A 25,089-nucleotide genomic window follows, 5' to 3' on the forward strand; every position below is an offset into this window, starting at 1 on the left:
ACCAAGCGGTATTACTCACTACTCTAACGTTTTACTCAAAGCTCCTGTGACCTTTCGTCCAGTTTCCCGGCACGCGGTTCACCGGGTTTGCTCTGACACTGCTGACTCCCCCGACACGCCCACCCACAGCCGCGCACCCTCCTTCCGCCAATCGCGGCTCTGACATGCGCCGATCACGCGTCCGTTTGCACGCCATTGGTCGAGCGGCCACACATGCTCGTTTTCCATTGGTCGCATGTTGCCACCCGCCAGTCTGTTGTGAATTTTGTTTTTCTATTTTTTTCCCCCCATGACTTGTTTTACTCAGCTGAGGCCAGAGCTGTGTGGTAAAAGCGAATTGAATTCCGGTCTCAGTCGTCACTACACGGGCGTTAGTAGCACGGACTCCTTTGTTCTGCTCTTCTGTGGTCCGAGAAGTGTTTTCTTTAACTATATATACATTTTGAAGACATGTCAACGCGACTATTTCCCAATATGGAGGAATTATCTCAGGTAAGAACAAATAAACCCACTTGTTTACCTGTTACTAACGTTAAATAATGAATTCTAACTCTCCGGATTGCTTTGGTTGGTTCACACAAAGAGCCAGACATTAGATTTATATTTCCCGATATAAAAGACTTCTGAGCTTAAACTTAATGTTAGTGTTACTTTGTATATGTTCCTGATGGCTACATTTTTTTTGTCACTATGTATATGCTTCTTAATGTTCTTAATGTGTGTGAATATGAGGCTACACACACACACACACACACACACACACACACACACACACACACACACAAAGGTTCCTCAAGGGTTCTTCCGATGGTTCTAGCTTTTTAATGGGTTCTACTTAGGGGAACCCTCTGTTGTTATAGGTTCCTTATAGAACCTTCCACCAGAGAGACAAACGGCTTCAGAGTCTCAGAATAAGCTGAAATGACTACTAAAGTCAGCATGTCTGTAAACAACTCTTCTGTTATTTGTCTGTAGTGAGAGAGAGAGAGAGAGAGAGAGAGAGAGAGAGAGATGGGAGGGGCATGGTGTGAATCATAACTGTTTTACACATCGGGAATAGTTGGCTTCCTGAAGCACAAAGGGCTTTTTTTTCAAGCTGTGTTTTCTCACGTAAACATCCGGAAAGTCCTATTTAAGCTTAAAGCAATACTTAAATGAAGTCGTCTTCTTCTCAGGGAGCTCAGGTGGACACTCACAGACCGTATATGGAAAGGAAAAGGCACGACAGTGAGCAGTCGTTATGCAGTGTGCCAGAGTCCAATGATCTGGAGGCAGCAGAAGCCCTTGTCTGCATGAGCTCCTGGTTTCAGTCATCCCAAAGACCCAGCAGTTTGAAACCTCGTCCTCTGACCCCGGCCTCCGATTCCTGTGACTCCCTCCTGCATCCTGAACCCCCAGAGACCCCTGGAGACTTTGTTTCACTCTCCTCTTTGGTAAGAAAACTCAACAGACCCAGTTAGTCCTAAGGATTTATGAGCTTTGTTTAAAATCGAAACATTCCCACCAGAGCAGAAAGAATAACACGTGGACCCATGATGTGTGGAGTAGGGACCTTCACAGGGTCGAATTGTTTGCTTAAACTCCATGAGATAGCTTTATGATAGCCTAGACATGTGGCATGTTGTAGATAAGCTGGATGAACTTCAGCCTGAGTAACTAATTAATTACTTAGCCGGTTCAAGATAAAACATGGGCAGTTTTTGGAATGCAGTGTACAAGTGTTCATTTTGAAGACCTTGTGGCTACATGTAGTTGATATATTGCATCTTTCCTTTTTTTCAGTGTATGACGCCACCACACAGCCCCAGTTTTGCTGAGACCACTGCTCACATACCAGTGGCCACGTCACTCTGCCCTCTGAAAAAATCCTGCTCTAGTGTCCTCAGTCCCAGTCTCCAGCAACCTTCTGTGACCTCCTGTGCTGACACGTCACCTCCCAGGTGGTTTCCCACCACTGAGAAGTCTTCCTCCCAACCCAGCAGAGCCATGGCTACCAGCGTCATCCGGCACACAGCTGACAGTTCAGTCTACCAGAACATTCCATATGCTGTCCAACGTCAGCAGTCAGCCCCCACCCACATTCAGCCACCAAAACAGCCAGCACAGCCAGAGCTTCCCTTACCAGCCTCTTCGCCCTGCCAATCCCATACATCCAGCACCTCATCAGAAACGTGTCAGAACAGCAGCAACCGATCCTCCAGTGACAAGATCCCTTCCAAATCTGTTTCCAGTTCACCAATTTCCACAGCCAGCCCACCCATTATATGCCAGATGTTTCCAGTGGCTCAACCAGGACTTATTTCAGCAGCATTTATCCAGAGTCCAGCTCCAAAGTCTATCCTGCCACAGCCAATTTTTGTTGGTTCATCAGTTCCACAAGGTACTGTGATGCTGGTGATGCCTCAAGCATCAGTGGCTCAGACACCGCAATGCCCACAACAGGCAGTTGTGACCGTGGGCAACACTAAACTGCTGCCTCTGGCACCTGCACCTATTTACTTACCCTCAGGGCAGAGTGGCACCACGCAATCAGAGTTCTCCCGTAGGCGCAACTATGTCTGCAGCTTCCCCGGCTGCAGGAAGACCTATTTTAAGAGCTCTCACCTCAAGGCACACCTTAGAACTCACACAGGTAAGGTGTAGTCAGATTTGCTGGATTACTTAAGCATCCTTTTTGTTTATATAGGAGTCAAAAAGCGTGTAGTATGCCTCTAATCATGTTTTTGTCCGTGCCTGCAGGCGAGAAGCCATTCAGCTGTAACTGGGAGGGCTGTGACAAAAAATTTGCACGTTCTGATGAACTCTCCCGTCACCGGCGAACACACACTGGCGAGAAAAAGTTCGTCTGTCCCGTTTGCGACAGACGCTTCATGCGCAGTGACCACCTTACTAAGCATGCTCGCCGTCACATGACCACCAAGAAGATCCCCTCCTGGCAAACAGAGGTTCGAAATCTCAACAAGATAACAACAGCCAAGGCTCTGCCAATCAGCATGCTGTTACCAGCCTCAAACTGAATCTGATTGGAGCAAGTCATACAAAGACTCTTTATTGGAACGATAAGGCTGCTAATTCTCATGGACAAACATGGACATGCACTGGACTCTCTCTTGTTTTCCATTCTGCTCATTTTGTACACTTTGTAATGAACGCAATGTTTTGTTTACTCACTTGTTATAATCATTCATGCACTCTTTTTTGCCAAAGTCTTTGTACTATGTTTGTCTTAATTCTATGTCTCTGTATAATTACAATTGTATTCTGTTGGAAATAAATAGCCAATTCCTTAATGCCTAAATACAGGAAAATTATAAGAACTCATGGATCTACTTATGGGCAATTGTCTGAACTAAGGATATCATTTTCTTTTATTTAATACTCATTTTCAGTAAACAGTGATAAATCACCTTTCTCTTTTGTGGTTATTAATTCTGAGTCTTGTGCTAGCAGTCAAACGAATGAGAGTGACACCCAAAGATAGTGAAAAATACACTTCTCATTCAAACAGGAAGTGAGCTCAAAAAAGACATTCATAGTGATGACAAGGTGTTGAATAGTTAATCTTTTACGCCCACCCTTGTCTTCAGTCGTGTTTTTTCCTGTTCAGTTTTGCTGACACTGATCTGGAGCATTTCCTGTGTGCTTTGTGAAGTCTGGCACTGAAGATCCGTTGTATCACATTCAGTACAAACACAGATTAAAAACTTTGCTCAAAGATGGCAAAATAAAACAGCACAATAGATTTGTATTTAGATCCTACAAAATATTCTCTAATGTAATTTATAGTCTAGTCTAGTCAGTCTATAAATAAATGTATTTTTTTTAACACAGTTTAAAACAAATTAAAACAAAAAACAACTTATTGGATGGTTAAAATAAGACAATGCAGATAGTATTACAGTTTTGGTCATGACATTTTTCAGATGTCAAAGTGTATTAAAAAAATTAAGCCTCAACAGAAATTATGTTAAGTTCACTTAATTATATCTGGAAAGAAAGTTCATTTTCTTTCTTTCATAAATAGATTGTAAACAGTAAACCATATCAATTCAATTCAATTCATTTGTATAGCACCTTTTACAATGGACATTGTCTCAGCAGCTTTACAAAAGAAGATAAACAGAGAAAGGAAAGGGGGAAAAAATAAATAACTAAATAACTAGAAATAAAAATAAATTATTAAACTATTTTATCCTTATTTTATTTTATCCCTAATGAGCAGGTGTGTGGTGACGGTGGCGAGGAAAAACTCTGTGATGATATGAGGAAGAAACCTTGAGAGGAACCAGGCTCAAAAGGGAACCTCATCCTTCTTTGAGTGACACTGGACAGTAAATAATGTAACTATAACTGATTAATGTCCTTTCTACAACAGCAATCAAGGGCCCATGAGGAACTATTAGGTCAGTGCAGTTTCTGTGGTCATTATAAACACTAATATCGCATTGCATTACTATTTATAATAATAATTTATAATATAATTTATATTAAATAGTATATTTGTCTTGATTTGACTAGATTTTATGTTATAAAATGGCATGAAGAAAAATTCATAACAATGCATGGTATATTTTATTTACAACATGATAAAAGGATTTTCAGCAAACTTTTCGAATGCAAATGTATGCGGGTTTAATTAGACAAACCTTTATTTGCATGAATAATAAATCTTTAAAGAAATTATATATTTGTAAGAACAATCAACTTGGTCGTTCAGATGTATTGTGATATCTGTTGTTTTAATAATAATAATAAAAAAAACTAGCTAATAAACTAAAAATATGAATTCATTTTAATTTAATTCTGATCCTATGTAGTGTCAAGCCTTAAAACAACAACAACAATTAAATATAGTTATTGTGATTTAAATCTGCATCATATTAGAAATAACACTTCTTCAGAGCTGAGATTTTCACTCTGAACACACTTTTCTGCCATGTCTTTGGTTAACGAAAACAGGCAAATCCCTGACGCGCCCAGTAACGCTGTTGTTTGTGGGCCAATTAGATTCCGCGGTTGACTGCAGCGCTGAGAGGCGCGACCAATCAGATTTCAGAAGCGAGACCCCGCCCCCCGCCTTTCTCACCTTGTTTACTAGTGTACCGGTCATCAGTCCATGAACAGCGACCCAGTGTGGACAAATCCGTCCTGTGTGTATTTAGTTTACTGTCTTACATCCAGTTACAGCGTTACAAATCACTTCACACATAATAATGTAAGAATTTGAAAGGTATAGAACAAAACAAAACTTTGTTAAATTCTGTCTTGTATAGTTAAAAATCTAAGTATATAATATAATATAATATAATATAATATAATATAATATAATATAATATAATATAATATAATATAATATAATATAGTGTTTGAAAGAAAATGTTAAATAAAATCCATCCATACATAAATATTCGGTGGGCAAAATCATTCTGAACAAAGCATTACAATTTTTTCAGCTTTAACTGGAAATGCGCCAATGAGAAGATCATTTAAAAAAGAAAGTAAGTATATACTGTATATTGCATTTTTAATCTCCAATCCTGATTTAAGTGTGAGAGTATGTGTTTAAGACGTTGGGACTACCGATCGGAAGGTTCACCCAAGTCCACCAAGTTGTCACTGCTGGGCACTTGAGCAAGGCCCTAACCCTCAATTGCTCAGGTGTATAAAAATAGGATAAAATGTAAGTCGCTCTGGATAAGGGCGTCTGCCAAGAGCCATAAATGTAATGTAAATGATGCTTTATTCATTAATTATATAAATTAATTAATTTATATATTATAAATATAATTTGACACTAAATATTCAGTCTTACAATAATAAACTAAATAGTCAAGATACACATTTAAAGGTATTCATTAGGGGACCCAGCAAAGCTAAAATGAAATGACTAATTTTATATAAAATGTGCTTGGCACCAAAGAAATTGTTTTTAGCTCTCAATTTAAAAATGTTAATTAGAAAGTTTTGGCATTTTTTTATTACAGACACTATAAAATCAGATTATTATTAGCATGGCCACACTAACTTGGCAAGCAACCTAAGACAAGATAAACTAAGATAAGATAAGATAAAATAAGACAAGACAAGACTGTATTAATCCCGAAGGAACTTTTTACCTGCTGCATGTCATTAGTTGTCATGTATACAGTGTTTAATAATTTTTTATCAATTACTAATGAAAACTAATTATTGGGCATTGGTTGCTCAGTGGTAGGGTTCTTGCCTACCATGTGGAAGGCCCGGGTTCAAACCCCAGCCACTGGATGCAGTGCTGGTCCCAAGCCCAGATAAAAAAAAAAATTGGAGGGTTGCATCAGGAAGGGCATCGGTCATTAAACCTGTGCTAAGTTGTTGTGCGGTCCAGTTGGTCTGCTGTGGCGACCCCTCACACACAGGGAGCAGCCGAAAGATCATCATCATCAACAACGACTAATTAGTTTTTATTATTAAGAAATAAATAAGGCATAATTCCAAATTGAAGCTCCACTATTAAGATCATTTATTCCTACCCATTGCTATCAAAGTGTGTTTCCCTTATTTTTGTATGAATTGAAGACAACTAGAATTCTGTTAACAGAAGCCAGTATGCAGTAGAGATGGGGAAAGGTCTTCATGTATCTCAAACAGATAAATAATTACATTCAAATACATTCCATTACTGAGGGGTGGAGAGAACCACAAACCGTGGCCAGGAAATGGATCTTAAACATACATTCCAGACGCGCAAAAGTTTTCCCTGAAATTTTTTTTGGTGAACAGGAAAAATCCTTCTTTCTACGCGTAACAATTTTCAAAGATTTAATCTGATTTGCGACTTTGCATCCAGGTGAGACATAAGGACTTTACAATACCATGCAATATGAGTGAAATAAGTACAATTCAAGCATTTTGGCAAACAGAAAAGGCTAGGCTGTAAGATTTATATAAAATAGCAGCTGTATTTTGCATTACTGTCTGTATTAACTTGCAATTGCAATTTGCATCCAAGATAAACTGCCTTGTAACTATGCTATCCAAATTCTCTCTCTATTGCAGTCATCAAGTCTTCTTCTGAAGCATCATATGACACAGGCAAAGCCAGCGAAATGTCCTCACAAATGCCAGGAACACTGCAGTGGAAGAAACACACAGACTCTCAGTGGACTTTATGAATAGTTCAAATCCTGTGCAAGTAGACAGAATGTATTTAAGTATGACGTATTTTTCATAAGAAGTCATTAAGATCATCCATGGAGATTCATTGCTGGTATGGAGCCCAGTTTGGCTGCTAGAAGAACTGTTAATAAAGCTCCACCAGAACAAGAAATCACCAAATAAAGCCCTCAGGTCCGGAACATCCATTATACTTCTAAAACCTTTTCTAAAAGTCTGTTTCAGTTTCTGAAAGGTGGTGTTGTATATCAGGATATCGGGAAAATAAAGCATGGTGGTCTGACCATGTCAAAACTGAGGCATCAGTATCCAAAGACTAAGCTGTTGTCAGAGGCAACGTGTGTGTGTGTGTGTGCATGTGACAGATCAATAATTGATGGGAGCGCAATCTACTTACTGTGGTGTCTTTGTGCACAATGGATCTGCTCGCGGTGCTGTCACCACAGTCTGTGGAGAAAACGTTATATATAACAAATATATACAAATGCTTCTTGTAACATTCAGTATTAGCTATTATTTTAAACATCTAACTAGTACAGAATACAGATAGTTTCTTTCTGAACTCTTCATAAGAGAAAGTCAAAATGTCCATGATGAAGTACTGAATTTATTTATTATTTATATTTACTATTTATACTCCACTCGCTCCCGCTCACTGTGTGTGTGTGTGTGTGTGTCTGTGGAGTTTGCATGTTCTCCCCGTGCTTGGTGGGTTTCCTCCAGGTGCTCCGGTTTCCTCCCACAGTCCAAAGATATGCTTCTCCTCTCTAAATTGCCCGTAGTGTGTGATTGCGTGAGTGAATGAGTGTGTGTGTGTGCCCTGTGATGGGTTGGCACTCCGTCCAGGGTGTATCCTGCCTTGATGCCCGATGACGCCTGAGATAGGAACAGTCTCTCCGTGACACGATGATAGATTGGATAAGCGGTACAGACAATGAAATTAAATGAAATTTATACTCCGCAGCAGTGGTTAATGGCTCATATGATAGTAGACACTCTGGGCTATTAGAATTTGCAGATTTTCATATGTATTTCTTTTTTTTTTTATCTCTATACCAATTTTTTTTGTGGAAATGTGTGAATTGTTTGCCCAGCAGGGGGCCCACACCCCCTTCCTTTTCCTACTGCCCTGCTCACCTGTAGCTCACAGCATCACGATACTCTAAATACAGAAACCTAACAGTGTCCTGACTAACCTCATAACAGACTTGGGGTTATAAAATTGTTCATTTGTACTGATTGTAAACATCTGATTAAAGGGTTAAAGGAATACTGCTCCAGCATTCTTCAAATATTTTCTCTATCCACTGCAGCTGTACGATTGACAACAAAACAAGTATTTCAAATTCTTTTGACCTAATACTAAGTTAAACTGAACGTGCGAGAGCACCTATAGGAGCAGGCATTCTTTCTTCAGCACAGATCAGGGGTGTCCGATCTTATCAGGAAAGGGATGGTGTGGGTGCAGCTTTTCATTTCAACCAAGCAGAAGCCACAACTAAGTATACTGAAAGACAAGATCAGCTGATTAAACAGCTGAAATCTACTTGATTGGAATAAAAAACCTGCACTTTCACTGGCTCTTTATGGATAGACTGGACACCCCAGGTGTAAATAATATGCGCTCTCAGAAAACTGGAAATTCATGCATACACCTTTTGTAACTTTAGTATGTGTGTTAAAGGTACCTTGCCTAGAAATGTGCTTTAACATATTATTCTAATCTGAAATTATAATCCAAATATTCACCTCAAGGAACACTGTATATACACAGCCGAAAGACACATATTAAAGCTATCAAAGTTAAATTCATCACTCCAGTGACAAGAACAGGTACTGTTCATTACCTTTTGAGGACGTATTGACATTGAGTTCAATAACATAAATCTTTCAATAACTACTGCAACTTTCAAGTTTCAATTTCTAGGGATCCACCAGACAGACAATACAAAGTATCCCTGTCTCAAAAACATTTTTATTAAAGAATTACAGTTACAAATAAAAAAAAATCTCAAAAATATTTACAATGTTGTTTTATCTATCTATCTATCTATCTATCTATCTATCTATCTATCTATCTATCTATCTATCTATCTATCTATCTATCTATCTGTATACTATCTCTGTTACTATCTAAGCACATACTGACATAGCCTTATTTATTGCTCTAAATATTCACATATTTATCTGCACTTCATTTGTACAGTTTCTACTATTTGCACTTCTGGTAGATGCTAAACGGCATTTTGTTGCTCTGTACCTGTACTTTGCAATGACAATAAAGTTCTATCTATCTATCTATCTATCTATCTATCTATCTATCTATCTATCTATCTATCTATCTATCTATCTATCTATCTATCTATCTATCTATCTATCTATCTATCTATCTATCTATCTATCTATCTATCTATCTATCTATCTATACTATATTGCCAAAAGTATTCACTCACCTGCCTTGACTTGCATATGAACTTAAGTGACATCCCATTCCTAATCCATAGGGTTCAATATGACATCGGTTACCCTTTGCAGCTTTGTCTACCCTTTGTCATCCATGTCTTTATGGACCTTGCTTTGGTCACTGGTGCACAGTCATGTTGGAAGAGGAAGGGGCCAGCTCCAAACTGTTCCCACAAAGTTGGGAGCATGGAATTGTCCAAAATGTCTTGGTATGCTGAAGCATTCAGAGTTCCTTTCACTGGAACTAAGGGGCCAAGCCCAGCTCCTGAAAAACAACCCCACACCATAATCCCCCTCCACCAAACTTTACACTTGGCACACTGCAGTCAGACAAGTACCGTTCTCCTGGCAACCGCCAAACCCAGACTCGTCCATCAGATTGCCAGATGGAGAAGCGCGATTCGTCACTCCAGAGAACGCGTCTCCACTGCTCTAGAGTCCAGTGGCGGCGTGCTTTACACCACTGCATCCGACGCTTTGCATTGCACTTGGTGATGTGTGGCTTGGATGCAGCTGCTCAGCCATGGAAACCCATTCCATGAAGCTCTCTGTGCACTGTTCTTGAGCTAATCTGAAGGCCACATGAAGTTTGGAGGTCTGTAGCGATTGACTCTGCAGAAAGTTGGCGACCTCTTCGCACTATGCGCCTCAGCATCTGCTGACCCCGCTCCATCAGTCACTTTGTGGCTGAGTTGCTGTCGTTCCCAAACACTTCCATGTTCTTATAATACAGCTGACAGTTGACTGTGGAATATTTAGGAGCGAGGAAATTTCACGACTGGATTTGTTGCACAGGTGGCATCCTATCACAGTTCCACGCTGGAATTCACTGAGCTCCTGAGAGCTACCCATTCTTTCACAAATGTTTGTAAAAACAGTCTGCATGCCTAGGTGCTTGATTTTATACACCTGTGGCCATGGAAGTGATTGGAACACCTGATTCTGATTATTTGGATGGGTGAGCGAATACTTTTGGCAATATAGTGTATCTATCCATTTGCCTTAAGTACTGTAGGTTAACAGTAAGTGAATATTTTTATTTCTATTTGTTTTAGTGCAACATTAAGTTGTAGAAACATTTTTAATATCATGTTATATTGACAATGTCTAATGAGTCCCATGTTATTAAACAAACAAACAAACAAACAAACAAATAAAAAGTTTACTACTTGAAAATTACCTGTTTCTGGGTCTTGTTTAATTGATCCTTTTTGTCTTCTAATCGGCCAGGCTTGAGTAGATCACTGGGTACAATAATATCAGAAGTGTGTATAGTATCACGTTGATCTCTGTGGTTATAACAGAAGGTGTACTTTTCACACAAGTACAGTGGACTTTTCTGGAAACTCCTCTTCTCTGTGTTCCGTGTATTTTCGCACGTCTCGAGAATCCTGTCCACTTCCTCCGCCAGGCTGCTATGATCCGCTGAAAACTCTGCGACTTTCTTATTGCTTATACGATTCCTCTGAGTGTTTCCCCGAGAAACCCTAACCCTGGAGGTTTGACACTTCAGTGTTTGGGCTCTTGTGTCTCCCTCTGCCACAGACGCAGGTGTCACTTTTTTCTTTCTGCTCCCAGAGATCCCCATGGTCGCGTCTAGTTAGACCACAGAGCAGAGCATTGCTGTCATTTTTTTTAGCTTGGCCAGACACACGGACAGTTACAAGTTAACTGCTCCATACGAATACAAAACCACGTACAGGATTCAAGAGTTGTTCAGACATCCAAGAAAATGTGCACATATGATGGACACTCAGAAGCGACTTTTCTTCTCTAGCCTCCCCACTCAGCCATCTGGATGCGTGCTTGTGAATAAGGATCTGTGTGTGTGCGCGCGCGCGCGTGCGTGCGTGCGAGCAGCTGTGCACAACATTATAGTTACACAACACAAGAAACCCAGACAAAAAGCGATGGAGAAAGAAGGAGTTGTTTCACTCATAACCAGAAATAAAATGTAAAACTCTCCAACAGATTACCGCATAAACTGTAGCATCTGTTTGCCCTTCAAACTCTTTGCAGCCAGCGACTTGCAGTTAAGAAACTGAAATTCAATTGTTAAGCCCATGAGCAAATGTGTGCCAGCTTTCCCCCCCTAACGTTCTACCCACACAACCAAATCACTTCCACATCAGGACTCCAAACCTTGTACCCAGTGTTAAAAGTGAGTTTAGTCCTCCTCAGTTCTGCAAAATAAATAAACACTGTAATACTGGTCTAGTATAAAATGAAATAAAACACAACCAGGACACGTTGTTATTAGAAAATAATCAACATTTTTAATATCATCACTACCATGTTGTTGGTTTTATACCACAATATTCAACTCTTACACATCATGCTTACATCTGCTTTCAGTTTAATGGTGTGCAAGAAGTGTGGAAGATCCAGTTAATATGCACACATATTCTCACACTCATTCACACATACCCTATATTGCCAGAAGTTTTGGGATGTTTGCCTTCACATGCACATGAACTTTAATGACATCCCATTTTTTAATCCATAGGGTTTCATTTCTAATTCATCCCAAAGGCGTTCTATCAAGTTAAGGTCAGGACTCTGTGCAGGCCAGTCAAGTTCCTTCACATCAAACTCACTCATCCATGTCTTTATGGAGCTTGCTTTGTGCACTGGTGTGCAGTCATGTTGGAACAGGAAAAGGCCATCCCCAAACTGTTCCCACAAAGTTGGGAGCATGAAATTGTCCAAAATGTCTTGGTATGTCTTGGTATGATTAAGAGTTTCTTTCACTGGAACTAAGGGGCCAAGCCTAACCCCTGAAAAACAACCCAACACCATAATCCCCCCTCCACCAAACCAAAGCAGGCAAGTACCGTTCTCCTGGCAACCGCCAAACCCAGATTCGTCCATCAGATTGCCAGACAGAGAAGCATGATTCGTCACTCCAGAGAACGCGTCTCCACTGCTCTAGAGTCCAGTGACAGCGTGCTTTACACCACTGCATCCGACGCTTTGCATTGCACATGGTGATGTATGGCTTGGACGCAGCTGCTCGGCCATGAAAACCCATTCCATGAAGCTCTCTATGCACTGTTCTTGAGCTAATCTGAAGGTCACACAAATTTTGGAGGACTATAGCTATTGACTCTGCAGAAAGTTGGCGACTTCTATGCACTGTGTACTTCAGCATGCAATGACCCCGCTCCATGATTTCACACAGCCTACCACTTTGTGGCTGAGTTGCTGTTGTTCCTAATTGCTTCCAATTTGTTAGATTACCACTAACAGTTGACCATGGAATATTTAGTAGTGAGGAAATTCCACGAATGGACTTATTGCACAGGTGGAAAACTATCATGGTACCACACCGCTCCTGAGAGTGAGCAATTTTTTCACAAATGTTTGTAGAAGCAGTCTGTATGCCTAGGTGATGATTTTACACACCTGTGGCCATATAGCTAGGACTAGCTTTCTGTCCTTAGATGTGTTGTATTGTACTTCTATGTTGTTATATTGTTTAATGTAGCACCAGGGTCGTAGAGAAACGTGTTATATCACTGTGTACTGCGTCAGCTATATATATGGTTAAAATGATAATAAAAGCTTCTTGACTCTTGACTTGAGAAGCCAAACCATGCAATTTTCTTGAATATAACATTGACAAAAGCTCATCAGATGAAAACTAAAATGGGAATGTTCAAATCAGTGTGAGCTAGCCGATGTGAAGTGAGTGTAGCTACTTCAGGATCTATTTCCGCTAGCGAAGCAAAAATAAGCCAAACATTTTGCTATACTGAATTTGAAAGGCCAACAATTTCTTGTTTATACAACTGTTGTATTAAAGCAATATACTGAACTATTAATCATGTGATTGTATTGAATATCCACTGTATGGCCAAACATTGTGTACTCTACCCCTATGATATTTTTTAAACTATTTATAAAATAGTTGTAATATAACAACAGCCTCTTTCCATTTTCTCTTCTGAAGTTAATGAGCTAAGAAATGCTTGTAGTGTCCAAAAGATGGTGGATGCTTTAAATTTTACAGATTGTTGCAATGACACCTTAAAAACACACAAAATAAACACTTTCTCTCAGAAAATTATATATTATATATAAAAAACACATTTTGTTTATATACTTTTATGTGGCGCATCCACCACACAAATCCATATTTAAGTTGTTACTATAGAAACAGAAACATTACAATGTGCACAGTAATAGAAATGTTATTTGAATTACGACACTACTGTCAAAGCTGCTGTTAGAAAATATTAACCCATTCTGATCAGAATTGAGAACTCGACAGCACTGTGGTATAAACTGGTTTATTATTACAGTGGAATTAAACAAACTTGTATTAACAGAGCAGATAAATACATTTTTTGTGTCACTGACAATAAACCCTGCAGCTAATACTGTTGACAAAAATACTGTAGTTTTTATTCAAAAACTGCACACAAAGGTTTTACTAGAACTCAGTCTAGTCACTAGCGTTTCACAGACAGCTAATCGCTACAGTCACTGCACAGCAGTATTCAAATACATGTTTTTCATACTTGCCTCACAGCATTACAGTGAACTAAGATGCTGTTTCTAGAGGTCCATATATTACATCTTTAGTTCAGCCTTACACTGTTACATCACTACACAAGTGATTCCAACCTGTACGTTTTTACCCTGTTTTTTTAGGCTACAATGTGTGATATACCCTGTTCACTGTATGACACAGCGCTCATAGGACTGTTCTTCACTGGCGCTGTGGTTAAGGGGTTGTGCTTTACTCTTGCCCTTCCCCGGTGCTGCTGATCCATGCTTTATAACATTCTGCAGTATGTCTTTACTCTCACTAGAGGGCAGGTTGTAAAAGAAATACTGAGGAGTCATCTGGATGAACCTGGTCATGAGACAAGAACAGGCAAAAATGTTAACACACACACAAAAAAAAAAAAACTTAATGAGATTATGACCATTGTACTGTATCCTGATGATGCAACTACCTGAAAACTATTCTTTCTTCACTATTTCAACACATTTTCCCCAGATTTTATTTCCATTTATCCATTTGCGGTAGCATTCTTCCAACAAAGGGTCACTAGAGTTTATCGCAAGGGACTTGGGGCACAAGGATGGATGGGGTGGCAACCCACCACAGAGCACAATCACATACTTTCACACACAGACAATTTAGTGATGCCAATCCCACATCCCGCATGTTTTTGAACTGGGAAACTGGAGTACCCAGAGGAAACCCCCAATGCATGAAGAGAAACTGTGTGCACACATGGTGGAGGCGGGAAACTACTGACATTTCCAATAGATCGACACTATTCATTATCACCCAGATGATGATGATTAGTTTGAGACTGGTTCTGCACACGGTTTCTTCCTCATATCATCTCTGAGTTTTTGCTTGCCACCGTAGGGATAAATATAAATTGAAATGTTAAATCAGAAACTGCACAGAAGTCACAACTTAAAAACACTTAAATCATTATTATTATTGTAACAAAATGAAAGTTCTGAGAAGGCAAGAATCAACTTCTACAATCAACTCTAGTTTCACGCTTTATGCGCTGCTATTTAGAAACTAGACACTAACACATACCCCGTTTTCATTGTAGACCATTTCCCTTTCCTTAATATAAGTTTCCCACACTACAGATCAACTGTATGAACAGGGAGATTTCCACTATGCTAAGTCTTTTTTTTTTTCATTTATAGCTGTTGCAGAAGGGTACTTGTCCTAACCCTAGTGCAATATTTATGGCTACATATGTCAGGAATGCTCGAATAATACATGTGTTTCAGAGAATGCAGAGAAGAAATTAAACATCAATTTAGTTGTCAAAGTCACAAAGCTATAAAAGATTAATAAAACAGTTTATATGGAACAAATCTGATTGTTGCATGAACTTGGTTGCAAGTACTGGCTAGGAATAAAGTAAGTAAAAGTCTTTCAAAATATGTTTCGAAAATTGCCAAGAGTTTACACAAATACAGACATTATAGAATGTATAAAGGTTCACTATATTACTAAAAGCTGTTCCTTCAAACAAAAACAGGATTAAAGATCCAGATGCCGCACTTACTCGTGTGCTGAAATCTGCGTGATGGTTCTGATGCAGTTATTCTCAGACAGTGTGTGCTTGTGATATAAAACCCACTCAGGATGGTTCGGCTTGGGCGACTCGGCTCCATATACAGAGAGAGGATGGATCTGGGCAACATGCTTGTGGGTAAGTATGAAATAATTCCCTGTCCCATCAATGTCCCTGGCCACCTGAGATGTCAGACAGTACAGAGAGCAAGTGCAAAACTGAATCATTCAGCTGTGGGTGAGAATGTTTTAAATGATCATACATTAGGTTACTGGTTTATCTGGAAGGAGATGTTCAGCATCGAAAAATAAACGTGGCTAAATTCAAAGTTCATTTCAAAGCTTTTTATTTTTGGTTAATTTTAGGAAAATCACTATTCTAAATAATACTGTATCACCCACATGTCCTAAATGCAATAACAGTATAGGCAAATTCTTTTTGATGCCCTTTGGCTGCTGATTTCTGGAATGGTGTTTGTGACAATCAATAACATGTAAACAGAAGGTTACAGCCTCTCCACATATACGCTTGCTGGGTGTTTTGCCCACCTCTTTTATGAAATACTCAAATGTCTTTAAAACTTTACTGATGTTGGGGAGGAAATTAGTTATGAATAAATGGGTCTGGACTGAACCCCCTCTTATCAAGGACTGGATAATCCTGATTAAAGAAACCACACTTCTGGAAAAGGCTGGATATATTTGAAAAGCTAAATCTAAATCATTTCAGTGGTTAATTCCTCTGAACTGTCTTGAGTATAAGTCTACTATGTATCCTTAACTGCCTACATAATGGTACTGTAATATTGTTCGGAATTACTTTGCATACCTTGGGATAGGCAAAACAAATTTATTTTATTTCTTATATGACAAGTTCATATGTAAGGCATAACAGAATAGCATAATCATCAAATAAAACATGACAATAAAGAAAATGAGGAAATAATCCCTGTTCAAATGTTTCATATCTTTAGTTTTTAATATTGTGTATTGCCCCCTTTAGCACCAATGATGGCATGCAGTCTTTTGTAATAATTGTGCATGAGGTCCTTAATTCTCTCAGGTAGTATAGCTGCCCATTTCTCTTGGCAAAATGCCTCCAGTTCCTTTTGGTTGTCTTGGTAGGTCTCCCTAAAGTGGCTCAATGATATTTAGGTCAGGAGACTGTAATGGCCACTGCAGAACCTTCATTTTTTCCATAGTAAAAAAATAATCATCTTTTTTTGCTGTAGGACAACTTGGCCTTGTGTTTTGGATCATTGTCATGCTGGAATATCCAAGAGCATCCCATGTGCATTTCATGCTGTAGAATGCAAATTGTCTGGCAGTATTTTCTGATAACATTCTGCATTCATCTTGCCATCAATTTTGACTAGCTTCCCTGTTCAACTGGAGCTCACACAGCCCCAGAACATAAGAGATCCACCACCATGTTTAACAGTGGGAATGGTGTAGTTTTCACCGTAGGCCTGTTTGACTCCTCTCCAAACCTAGTGTTTATGGTTGTGACTATAAAGTTCAATTTTGGTCTCATCACTCCAAATGACTCTGCTCCAGAATCTGTGAGGCTTGTCTAGGTGCTGTCTGGCGTACTGAAAGCGGGTCTTTTTGTGGCAAGGGCCTTGGCTTAGTATCAACAGAACCTCTTATTTTCCACCTCTTTATCAGAGTTTGAACAGCACTGAACAGCATTTTCAAGTGTTGAGATTGAGATCTTTTTATATCCTTTTCCTGCTTTATAAAGTACAACTACCTTATTATGCAGGTCCATTTGGCAGTTCTTTTGTCTTCCCCATGGTCAGTGCATCACCTCATGAGAAACTCACTGACAATAATTACAATTACAATGAGTCACAGGTGTGGAAACGTCCCTTTAATAGCCATTTAAACCTCCGTGTGTCAACCTGTGTATTTATAATGTGGCCAAACATTAAAGGATATGTAAACTTCTGATCAGGGATGTTTGGGTGATTTCACTTATCATTAGGTTTTAAAAAGGAGTCAAACAACTATGTTATAATTAATGACTTCAAATGACAACTATCCTTACATAAGAAAAAAAAATCTTGTGCATTATCAGTCATGTTTTCCAAATAAATGGCAATGTTTAACAATTTCTTTCAGGTTATGCAAACTTTTGAGCACAACTGTACATGCTATTATGAAAACACAACTAAATGAAAACAAGAATTATTGAATTCAATGAAATAACAAATAGATGTTAATTTCTTTGCGTTTTCTGAATAACATTTCTGTCACTAAATATATATTCCTAATATATACTGCATACTAAAATTTACAGGACAAATAAAATGTGTACGAACACCCACAATGTAAACACGTGCAAACGACTCAGTTTCTCAGACTCAGACTCAGCATGATCTTACATCTACCTGTTTTGCTAATTGACCAACTGTCTGCCGGTTTGACCAGCTGTCTCTTAACATGTTGTTGGATTAAATGCTGTATCTGTATCTAATAAACAGACCTGCATTTGTTTCTGCTTTCCTGAGTCTGTTCTTCCTGATAATAATAATAATAATAATAATAATAATAATAATAATAATAATAATAATAATGGCTGTACCTGCATGAAGAAACCAGCCAGTAGAGCCATTTTGATGTTCAAGATGTTTGTCTTGGAGCCAAAGGCTGGAGAGGACAGTGGCAGCTCTAACCGTTTCAGGATCTCCGTGAGCTCTGTTCGAACCACATCGGCCATCTGAAGGGCGCTTAAACTCAGGAAATGCTCATCACACCAGCGCTCTGTGCTGCAATCTGAGGGATGAATCAAACAGGTTAGAACCATGAAGCTGCTTAGATGTTTAACAAAGACGAAAGCTACAACCGTTGACGTGGTGATATTTTTTGTTGGGAGACATTTTTTTTAATTCATGAGGAGTCTTGAGGGTCAAAACTTTCTTGGCAAGGGAAAGGGTTTAAAACAGAGGAGTTTCTGGTTTCTTTACAAAATGACAAGGAACATAGTTGATTGACAGGCAACACACTGTAAGATTTATTTTTTATTTTTTCTATGATTACGTGATGATGATACATGATTGAATCATTTAAGTACAATGTGATTTTGGGCTTATTCATGATCCCAGGATGTGAATATGTGGCTTTACTTTGCTCATTCATACATACACTTGTATTTTATGCTTTTTTCCTTAAGAGAGAGAGAGAGAGAGAGAGAGAGAAAGTGAAAGAAGGAGATGCTGGTAAAGCATCTTCTGACTGTTTATTATGGCGAGGGCATAGGGGTATCTAAATCAGGGATGTCCAATCTTATCATGAATGGTAGGTGTGGCTGCAAGCCACCATGCAGAAACCACATATCCCAGTATTTCCAAGATAACTCAACAGGTGGATTCAGGGGTAGCTCCTGCTTGATTGACATAAAAAAACTGCACTCACATTAGCCCTTTGTGGAAGATTGGACACCCCTGGACTAAGTGATAACTTTTTTATTATTTATTACATAAAACACAGTGCTACATGTGTGTCTACTACCTGATTTAGTCCAAAGGCTTGAATAGATAGTCCATATTAGCGTTGTGGTTTTGCTTCATGACTTACGTGAGCTATGCTGGCTCTGTTTGTAGGCATTGTACACATTGATGAGGGTGAAGTGGTCTCCTTCAGTGTGATGAAAAATCTGATGACTCTTGAGAGCCTGTTGTTTGAACCCAACAGTCGGGACCAAGAAACAACTTGGAGCTGAGAGATGCACACAGAGAAACATGACTTATGATTTATGCTCTTCTTTCTGAAACTTTCCTGAAATATGCTAGATCCCATCATACAAAACTCTTGGCCATTGCAAAGTCTTGCTAACCTCTGTGACCCTTCTATCTAGTAATTGCTATTTCCATGTTGTTGACTCTTTGGATTTGCTCACTGTTTGAGTTAGAACTGTAAAACAGGTAGTGTAAATTAGTATGTGGTGTGGTCAGGATATGTGGAAAACAAAGACGCAGAAAATGTTTGTGGTGTTGTTGTGCCTCACTACACAGATTAATTAAAGAAGAAATTACCTGTTAACATGGCAGCAATTGTGAGCACCTCACTCACACAGTCAAATTCACAGGAAGCCAGAAGTGTCTTAGCCATCTGGGGCTCCAGAGGAAATTCAGACATTATTATTCCAATCTCCGACAGATTACCATCGTTATCCAGAGCCGCTAGGTAGTCCAGCTCTTCTAAAGCTTGCATGAGGCCCTCAGGGTCTGCAATTGGATCAAATATGTTCTATAAGTTATTATTTTCAAAATGTTAGCCTATAATCCTGCTAAATCCTCAAACAGTGGAGCCATTTCTTTATGTACTCATTAAGCAAAGCTTCTGCGTATGAGAATAAGAATGAAAGAGATCTCATATTAGATACATTACAATAACTTCAGCTTTCATACAATGTGTCAATTTGAAATCCAACACCTCCTATGCGATCATTACTGCATACTTTTTGAACAGACTTTCTCCTGTCTCTCTTTCTGCTAATGATGTGCATGTGGATGTTCCTAGAGCTCCAGGCATCCAGAAGTGGGTCATCATTTAAACAAAGAGGCCAGTGAGAGTCCTCATAGTTCAGCTAGACACCCAGTAATGTGGCCAGTGCCATCTGTGCTGGACCTGTAGGCCAAGAGAAACCTGGCTGACCTTAGCTAGCACATGCTGAGGAAAGGAATCGGCTTATTTCTTGTTAAACGCTGTTGGACAGAAGCAGATTGTTTTCAGTGAGACATTTCAAATGTCTTAACACAGTACATGCTGCATTAATAACTGAGAACATTTTTCTGACAAAGCTGGCAACAAGAAAACCCCAGAATTTTATAACAGAAATCTTAGCGTACCTTAGTGGACTGGATGGCTCTGTGCTAACAGTTTAATCAATAAAGCATGGTTGGTAGAAATGATACTTTGCTGTTAGTGTTAGGACTTATAAGGAACTAGCTGTGTTTACTTAATACAAGTGTTTTATAAAGTGCATGTCAGTATGTTAAACTGTACTGAAATAGATTTACTGATAATATACTGGCTTTTTTTTAGACATTTGTAGATTTGAGCACCAGTATTAAATTATTCCTATTATCATTATGTAAATATAACAAATAAATTAGCCTTAATGGATTAAAGAATTCTGATAGCTCAGATGCTTACAGAGAATATTAACTGTCCAAATACAGTTTGGCCAAGAATGGAAAAGAACCATGTATAAAAATAAAGAAGCACATTCCACCCTTTGCATAACGTTAACCTATTTCAGTTTCTCCCACTTAGATCCAAAGTCTTTTTGTTGTACACTAACTAATCATGTGATCCTGTCAAGATATTTTTAAATCAGCCAAAGAGACCACTGTCTTGGCTTTTTGGTTTTCGATCAGCTCTTGCATCACCATAGCAACAAGTCAAAAATCATAAATGCTACAGCTGAGCTGTAGATATTGGAACCTATTATTGATGTATGAATGCATCATGGGATTTCTTGCTTGCAGATGTAACATGTTTATGAGCGTCTCACCTGGCCTATCGATGAAATCACAGTGACCCAACCCAGCGATTTCCATCCTCTTAAGGAAAAGCACTGTTGAAGTGATGTCAGACTCCAGGATATGAGGCACATTCTCAGCTGGAAGCGGCGTGTTCTCCATGTACAAACGGAAACACTTCCCTACAAGTAACACACCATTCATTTTACACAAGAATAAGAATAAACTGCTGTTGTATAAAAATTTGTTTTATTCACTTACCTGTCCGACCAATCAGCTGTCTGCGGCATTCGGCTTGGCTTTTGCTAATTGGCTGAATAACAATAGAGCTCGCTCTGATTCGAGGGTTGTACACCTGTGAAAGAACCAATCCAATATCAACCCAATCAATATACAATCATCATTACAAAAATCAAAAAACACACAATTTAATCATGAAATTACCACATACATATCTTTTTTGTACTCCAGCATCGATGATGAAGCGAATGCTATGCATGGCCCAAAAAAGGTCTTCAGTTGGACCACAAGTCAGGAAGATTCTCCTGCACCTGCCCTCCCCTTCTGAAAGTGCAGGCAGATTGTCCTCCTGCTCTGGACAGACTGACACGGGCATGAGCTCACCTAGTGATGAAGCTACCCCGGCCCCTTCCCGCCTCAAGATGGCATGAGCACATTCAATCTCCTTCAAGAAAGAGAAGAGGGAATGATGGGGTGAGGAGACCTTGGCATATGAAAATATCACCATTTGCACTCACAGCACAACAAGTCACTTGCAGTAACTTGCACAGATGCAGAGAAACCCAGAAATAATTATAAAACTCATTCTGCTCAACTCATTTTTCATTTTTCTCAAATGCAGGTAGTAGTATAAGTTTTCGTAAGACTTGCAGAATCTGGAATAATGTTATTATTCCAGGAATAAGAGGAATCATAAAAATTGCATCTTGTTTTTTATTTAATCCCGCTATGAATAAGCTATTTCACACAAGATGTGTTTACATATAGTCCACAAGACACACTAATAACTTAATTTACACAAAAGAGCAGTAGCTATATGATGCTGAGCTCCATCCTCCAACACTTAGAAGAAATGAGAAGATCATACACAACTATTACAAAAGGTGCAATCATTTACTGATGCTCAATATGGTAACATGATCCATTAAGAGCCAGGGGGTGTAAACAGTAATACACTAAACAGTATGGTCGGTGTAATCTGTCTTTTGGGAAACATCTAAATGTGTCCCAGAAAAAAATGTACCTTCTGAAGTGCAGTATTAAATGAAGAAAATAAGATATTTAAACACAGTAATAAGAATTTACACCACTGAATCCTGTTTAAAAGTTGGTACACATCTGGATCATAATGTGGTGTGTTGCTTTCTTGAGCATATGTGAATGTTTGCACCTTTTATAATACTTGTGTGTGAGGCCCTCAGTTGTCCTAAGTGTATAAAGATGATGCTCAACATCATATACTGACCCTTATTTTTAATAATTCTTAACATTATGCAGATGGCAAAGCATATGTAAATTTATGACCCCTACTATAAATACACAAGCTCTATTATCACTACTGGGTCTTCTAAATAAAGCTGCTAAATAAATAAACATCATCTTACTTGTTCAGTAGCCAGAAACACTACAATATCTCCATCCGCTTGAGACTGATGGATTTCCATAACCATCTGGAGAGAGGCATACAAATAGTCTTTCACACCTCCCCTCTCGGTGCCATACACTATTTCAGAGGGTTGTTCTGCCTCAAGCTGGATCAATGGCACGTTTCTGTAGTGGCGCAGAAGCTTGTCAGAGGACTGAGGTGCTGTGAGGATGACCAGACGCAGCTCAGGACGTGCCAACAGCACATCTTTGAGCAGGCCGAGTAGGAGATCTGTGCTGACCGTGCGCTCCTGAGCCTGATCAATCAAAACCACACCATACTGCTCCAACAGAGGGTCTGACATCATCTCACAAAGCAGCAGGTCATCAGTGCAGTACCTAAAAAGGGTTCGTTAACAATATTAATGTAGAATCAATATACTGATTATTAGTGACATTGATGTTATGATAGCAAATGATATGCTTGTGTGTATCTATAGTGTGATACCCTTTAATATATCTTCTTTTCATTATTTTAATGCTGATTTATTAAAATTGAACCTATTTTCAAAAGGAGTTCGAAAATCATATTCACATTAAACATTAAAATGATAAAAATATAAGTCTTATATGTTTCTTTACACATGCCCTAATCTGTATCTAACATACAAAGAAAAATTAAAATCAGATACATTAGTATCCAAGTATCTGCCCCTCGCACTTGACATAATGAAGCTGACGGGGCATTCTCTGATAGTAATTAACACAGGTAATTACTGAGGTCAGTGTTTTCATTAAGTCTGCTCCTCTCAGCTGTTCTAATCATAGTCACTGTTTGCGAGACTGACTAATGGCCGCTCTAAAGGCACCTCATGAACATATGGATTGTGTGGGGGCATGGCAGCTGTTGAAGGGGACCCCAAAACCAATTCCGTGGGCCTTTTGTTATCTTTTCTTAGCACGGCAGACGTCTATGAAAGGACGTGTGCAGGGGGGAAGGGGAGCCTGCTGAATATGTGCAGGGGGAAGTGGGCTGAATACAAAAGAAAAGTGAGTAAAAGCATGTTTGGGACGAAAACAAAAAACAACACATAGTAAAATAATTTGAAGTACCTAAGCACTGTGTCAGCTGAGCAGCAGTTCTGGAAATGGATGGCGTATCCTACTTCATGGCCAATGTTCACGTCCATTTCATCAGCCACACGGAGGGCAAGATGCACTGTGCTCTGCCTGTGGATCTGAGTGCACACCACCATGCCGTGCCGGTACTGCACAGACAGGCAGAACTCTGCACACCACTGTGGGATCTACAAGGTGGATTCAGAAACACGCACACAGTCACAAGCTCAGCTTACTGGCAAACTTTTCTTCTTTTTTTTTTTTTTACCTCAGATGAACTGCTTAGTTTGATTTACTGAATAGGAATCACGTGGTGCGTTTCACTAAAATTATTTTTGAGCTTACCAATAAGTTTGTGTGGCCCTGATTTTTAACATATCAGTTTATTAATTGCCAAGACTATGTTATAGGGAGTTTTTCCTTGCCACGGATTGCTTATTAGGGATAAATAGTAACTTTTATTTAAACTTATATATATATATATATATATATATATATATATATATATATATATATATATATATATATATATATTTATATGAAGAACGTCAATGTCCATTGTAAAAGGCGCTATACAAATAAATTGAATTGAATTGAAATGAAATGTTATAGATGTAGGCTACAGGTTACAGAAAAATAAATCAATAAAAAGAGAAAACACTTACCTGAGTACTTTGTCCAGTTCTTGCTGTGCCACTGATAATAACTAGTTGGTTATTGGTGATGTAGTCCATGAATTCACATTTGGCTCCCCAAACTGGAAGAGCTTTTCTCTCCTTCAGCAGTGTATAATACCGTGAGGAAAAAGGAAGACCGTCGAACTGGTTAAACTGGATAATATCATCACAGCCCCAGTCTTGATTTACAGCCATGTCCGCAATTATATCCATATATCCTCGCGCCTTTAATTTCTTCACGCGCCTTTACGGCTAAAGGCGGGCAAAACAGACGTAAGAAGGTCAACAGTAATTACCGGCTATAACCTAAACATGATTTATAATTTCAACTAATAAATTATATATTAGATTTCTATAGCCCGCCGAAAACTCCCCGTGAAGCTCGCCACCTCAACAGATGTCCACTGAGTGAATAGAGGACTCGGTGAAGCGCACAGACTCGGTCACGTGACCTTTTCATCCCCTTTCCCTTTCTAACACAGCAGCATGGCGGCGCCAGAAGTTTTGTGCATTATTGAAT

At 39.0% G+C, this 25,089-nt stretch overlaps 2 protein-coding genes across 3 annotated transcripts; one reads left to right on the forward strand and one right to left on the reverse strand.

Annotated features, from left to right (window-relative positions):
- The first annotated feature begins 293 nt into the window (after positions 1-293).
- Positions 294-3,406, forward strand: klf11b (Kruppel like factor 11b). 2 transcript variants are annotated; one of them, XM_058399640.1, is made up of 4 exons: positions 295-492; positions 1,176-1,433; positions 1,783-2,632; positions 2,740-3,406. In XM_058399640.1, the coding sequence occupies exons 1-4, from the start codon at positions 451-453 to the stop codon at positions 3,015-3,017; spliced, it is 1,428 nt and encodes a 475-aa protein (XP_058255623.1). In that variant the 5' UTR covers positions 295-450; the 3' UTR covers positions 3,018-3,406. The 2 variants fall into 2 exon arrangements, with proteins under 2 accessions (XP_058255624.1, XP_058255623.1); XM_058399641.1 differs by lacking the exon at positions 1,176-1,433 and having other exon boundaries at positions 294-492.
- Positions 3,407-13,924: 10,518 nt separating this feature from the next.
- dhx32b (DEAH (Asp-Glu-Ala-His) box polypeptide 32b) lies at positions 13,925-24,977 on the reverse strand. The gene is made up of 11 exons (XM_058398608.1): positions 24,558-24,977; positions 23,887-24,080; positions 22,794-23,172; positions 21,620-21,853; positions 21,430-21,523; positions 21,201-21,350; positions 19,717-19,908; positions 19,259-19,399; positions 18,267-18,457; positions 15,672-15,862; positions 13,925-14,476 (listed from the first exon to the last, which is right to left on the reverse strand). Exons 1-11 carry the CDS (start codon positions 24,780-24,782, stop codon positions 14,296-14,298), a joined length of 2,172 nt encoding a protein of 723 aa, XP_058254591.1. The 5' UTR covers positions 24,783-24,977; the 3' UTR covers positions 13,925-14,295.
- Between the last annotated feature and the right edge of the window lie 112 nt (positions 24,978-25,089).

This window comes from Hemibagrus wyckioides, linkage group LG09 (assembly GCF_019097595.1).
Source record: "Hemibagrus wyckioides isolate EC202008001 linkage group LG09, SWU_Hwy_1.0, whole genome shotgun sequence".
NCBI classification, from domain to species: Eukaryota; Metazoa; Chordata; class Actinopteri; order Siluriformes; family Bagridae; genus Hemibagrus; species Hemibagrus wyckioides.

Coding starts and splice junctions, on each gene's coding strand:
- klf11b (XM_058399640.1), top strand. CDS start 451: ATGTCAACGCGACTATTTCCCAATATGGAGGAATTATCTCAG. Junction 493..1,175: donor ATATGGAGGAATTATCTCAG/GTAAGAACAAAT, acceptor TCTTCTTCTCAG/GGAGCTCAGGTGGACACTCA. Junction 2,633..2,739: donor ACACCTTAGAACTCACACAG/GTAAGGTGTAGT, acceptor CCGTGCCTGCAG/GCGAGAAGCCATTCAGCTGT.
- dhx32b (XM_058398608.1), bottom strand. CDS start 24,782: ATGGATATAATTGCGGACATGGCTGTAAATCAAGACTGGGGCTGTGAT. Junction 19,909..21,200: donor TGATTTCATCGATAGGCCAG/GTGAGACGCTCA, acceptor ATCCAATTGCAG/ACCCTGAGGGCCTCATGCAA. Junction 19,400..19,716: donor AATTGCTGCCATGTTAACAG/GTAATTTCTTCT, acceptor TGCATCTCTCAG/CTCCAAGTTGTTTCTTGGTC.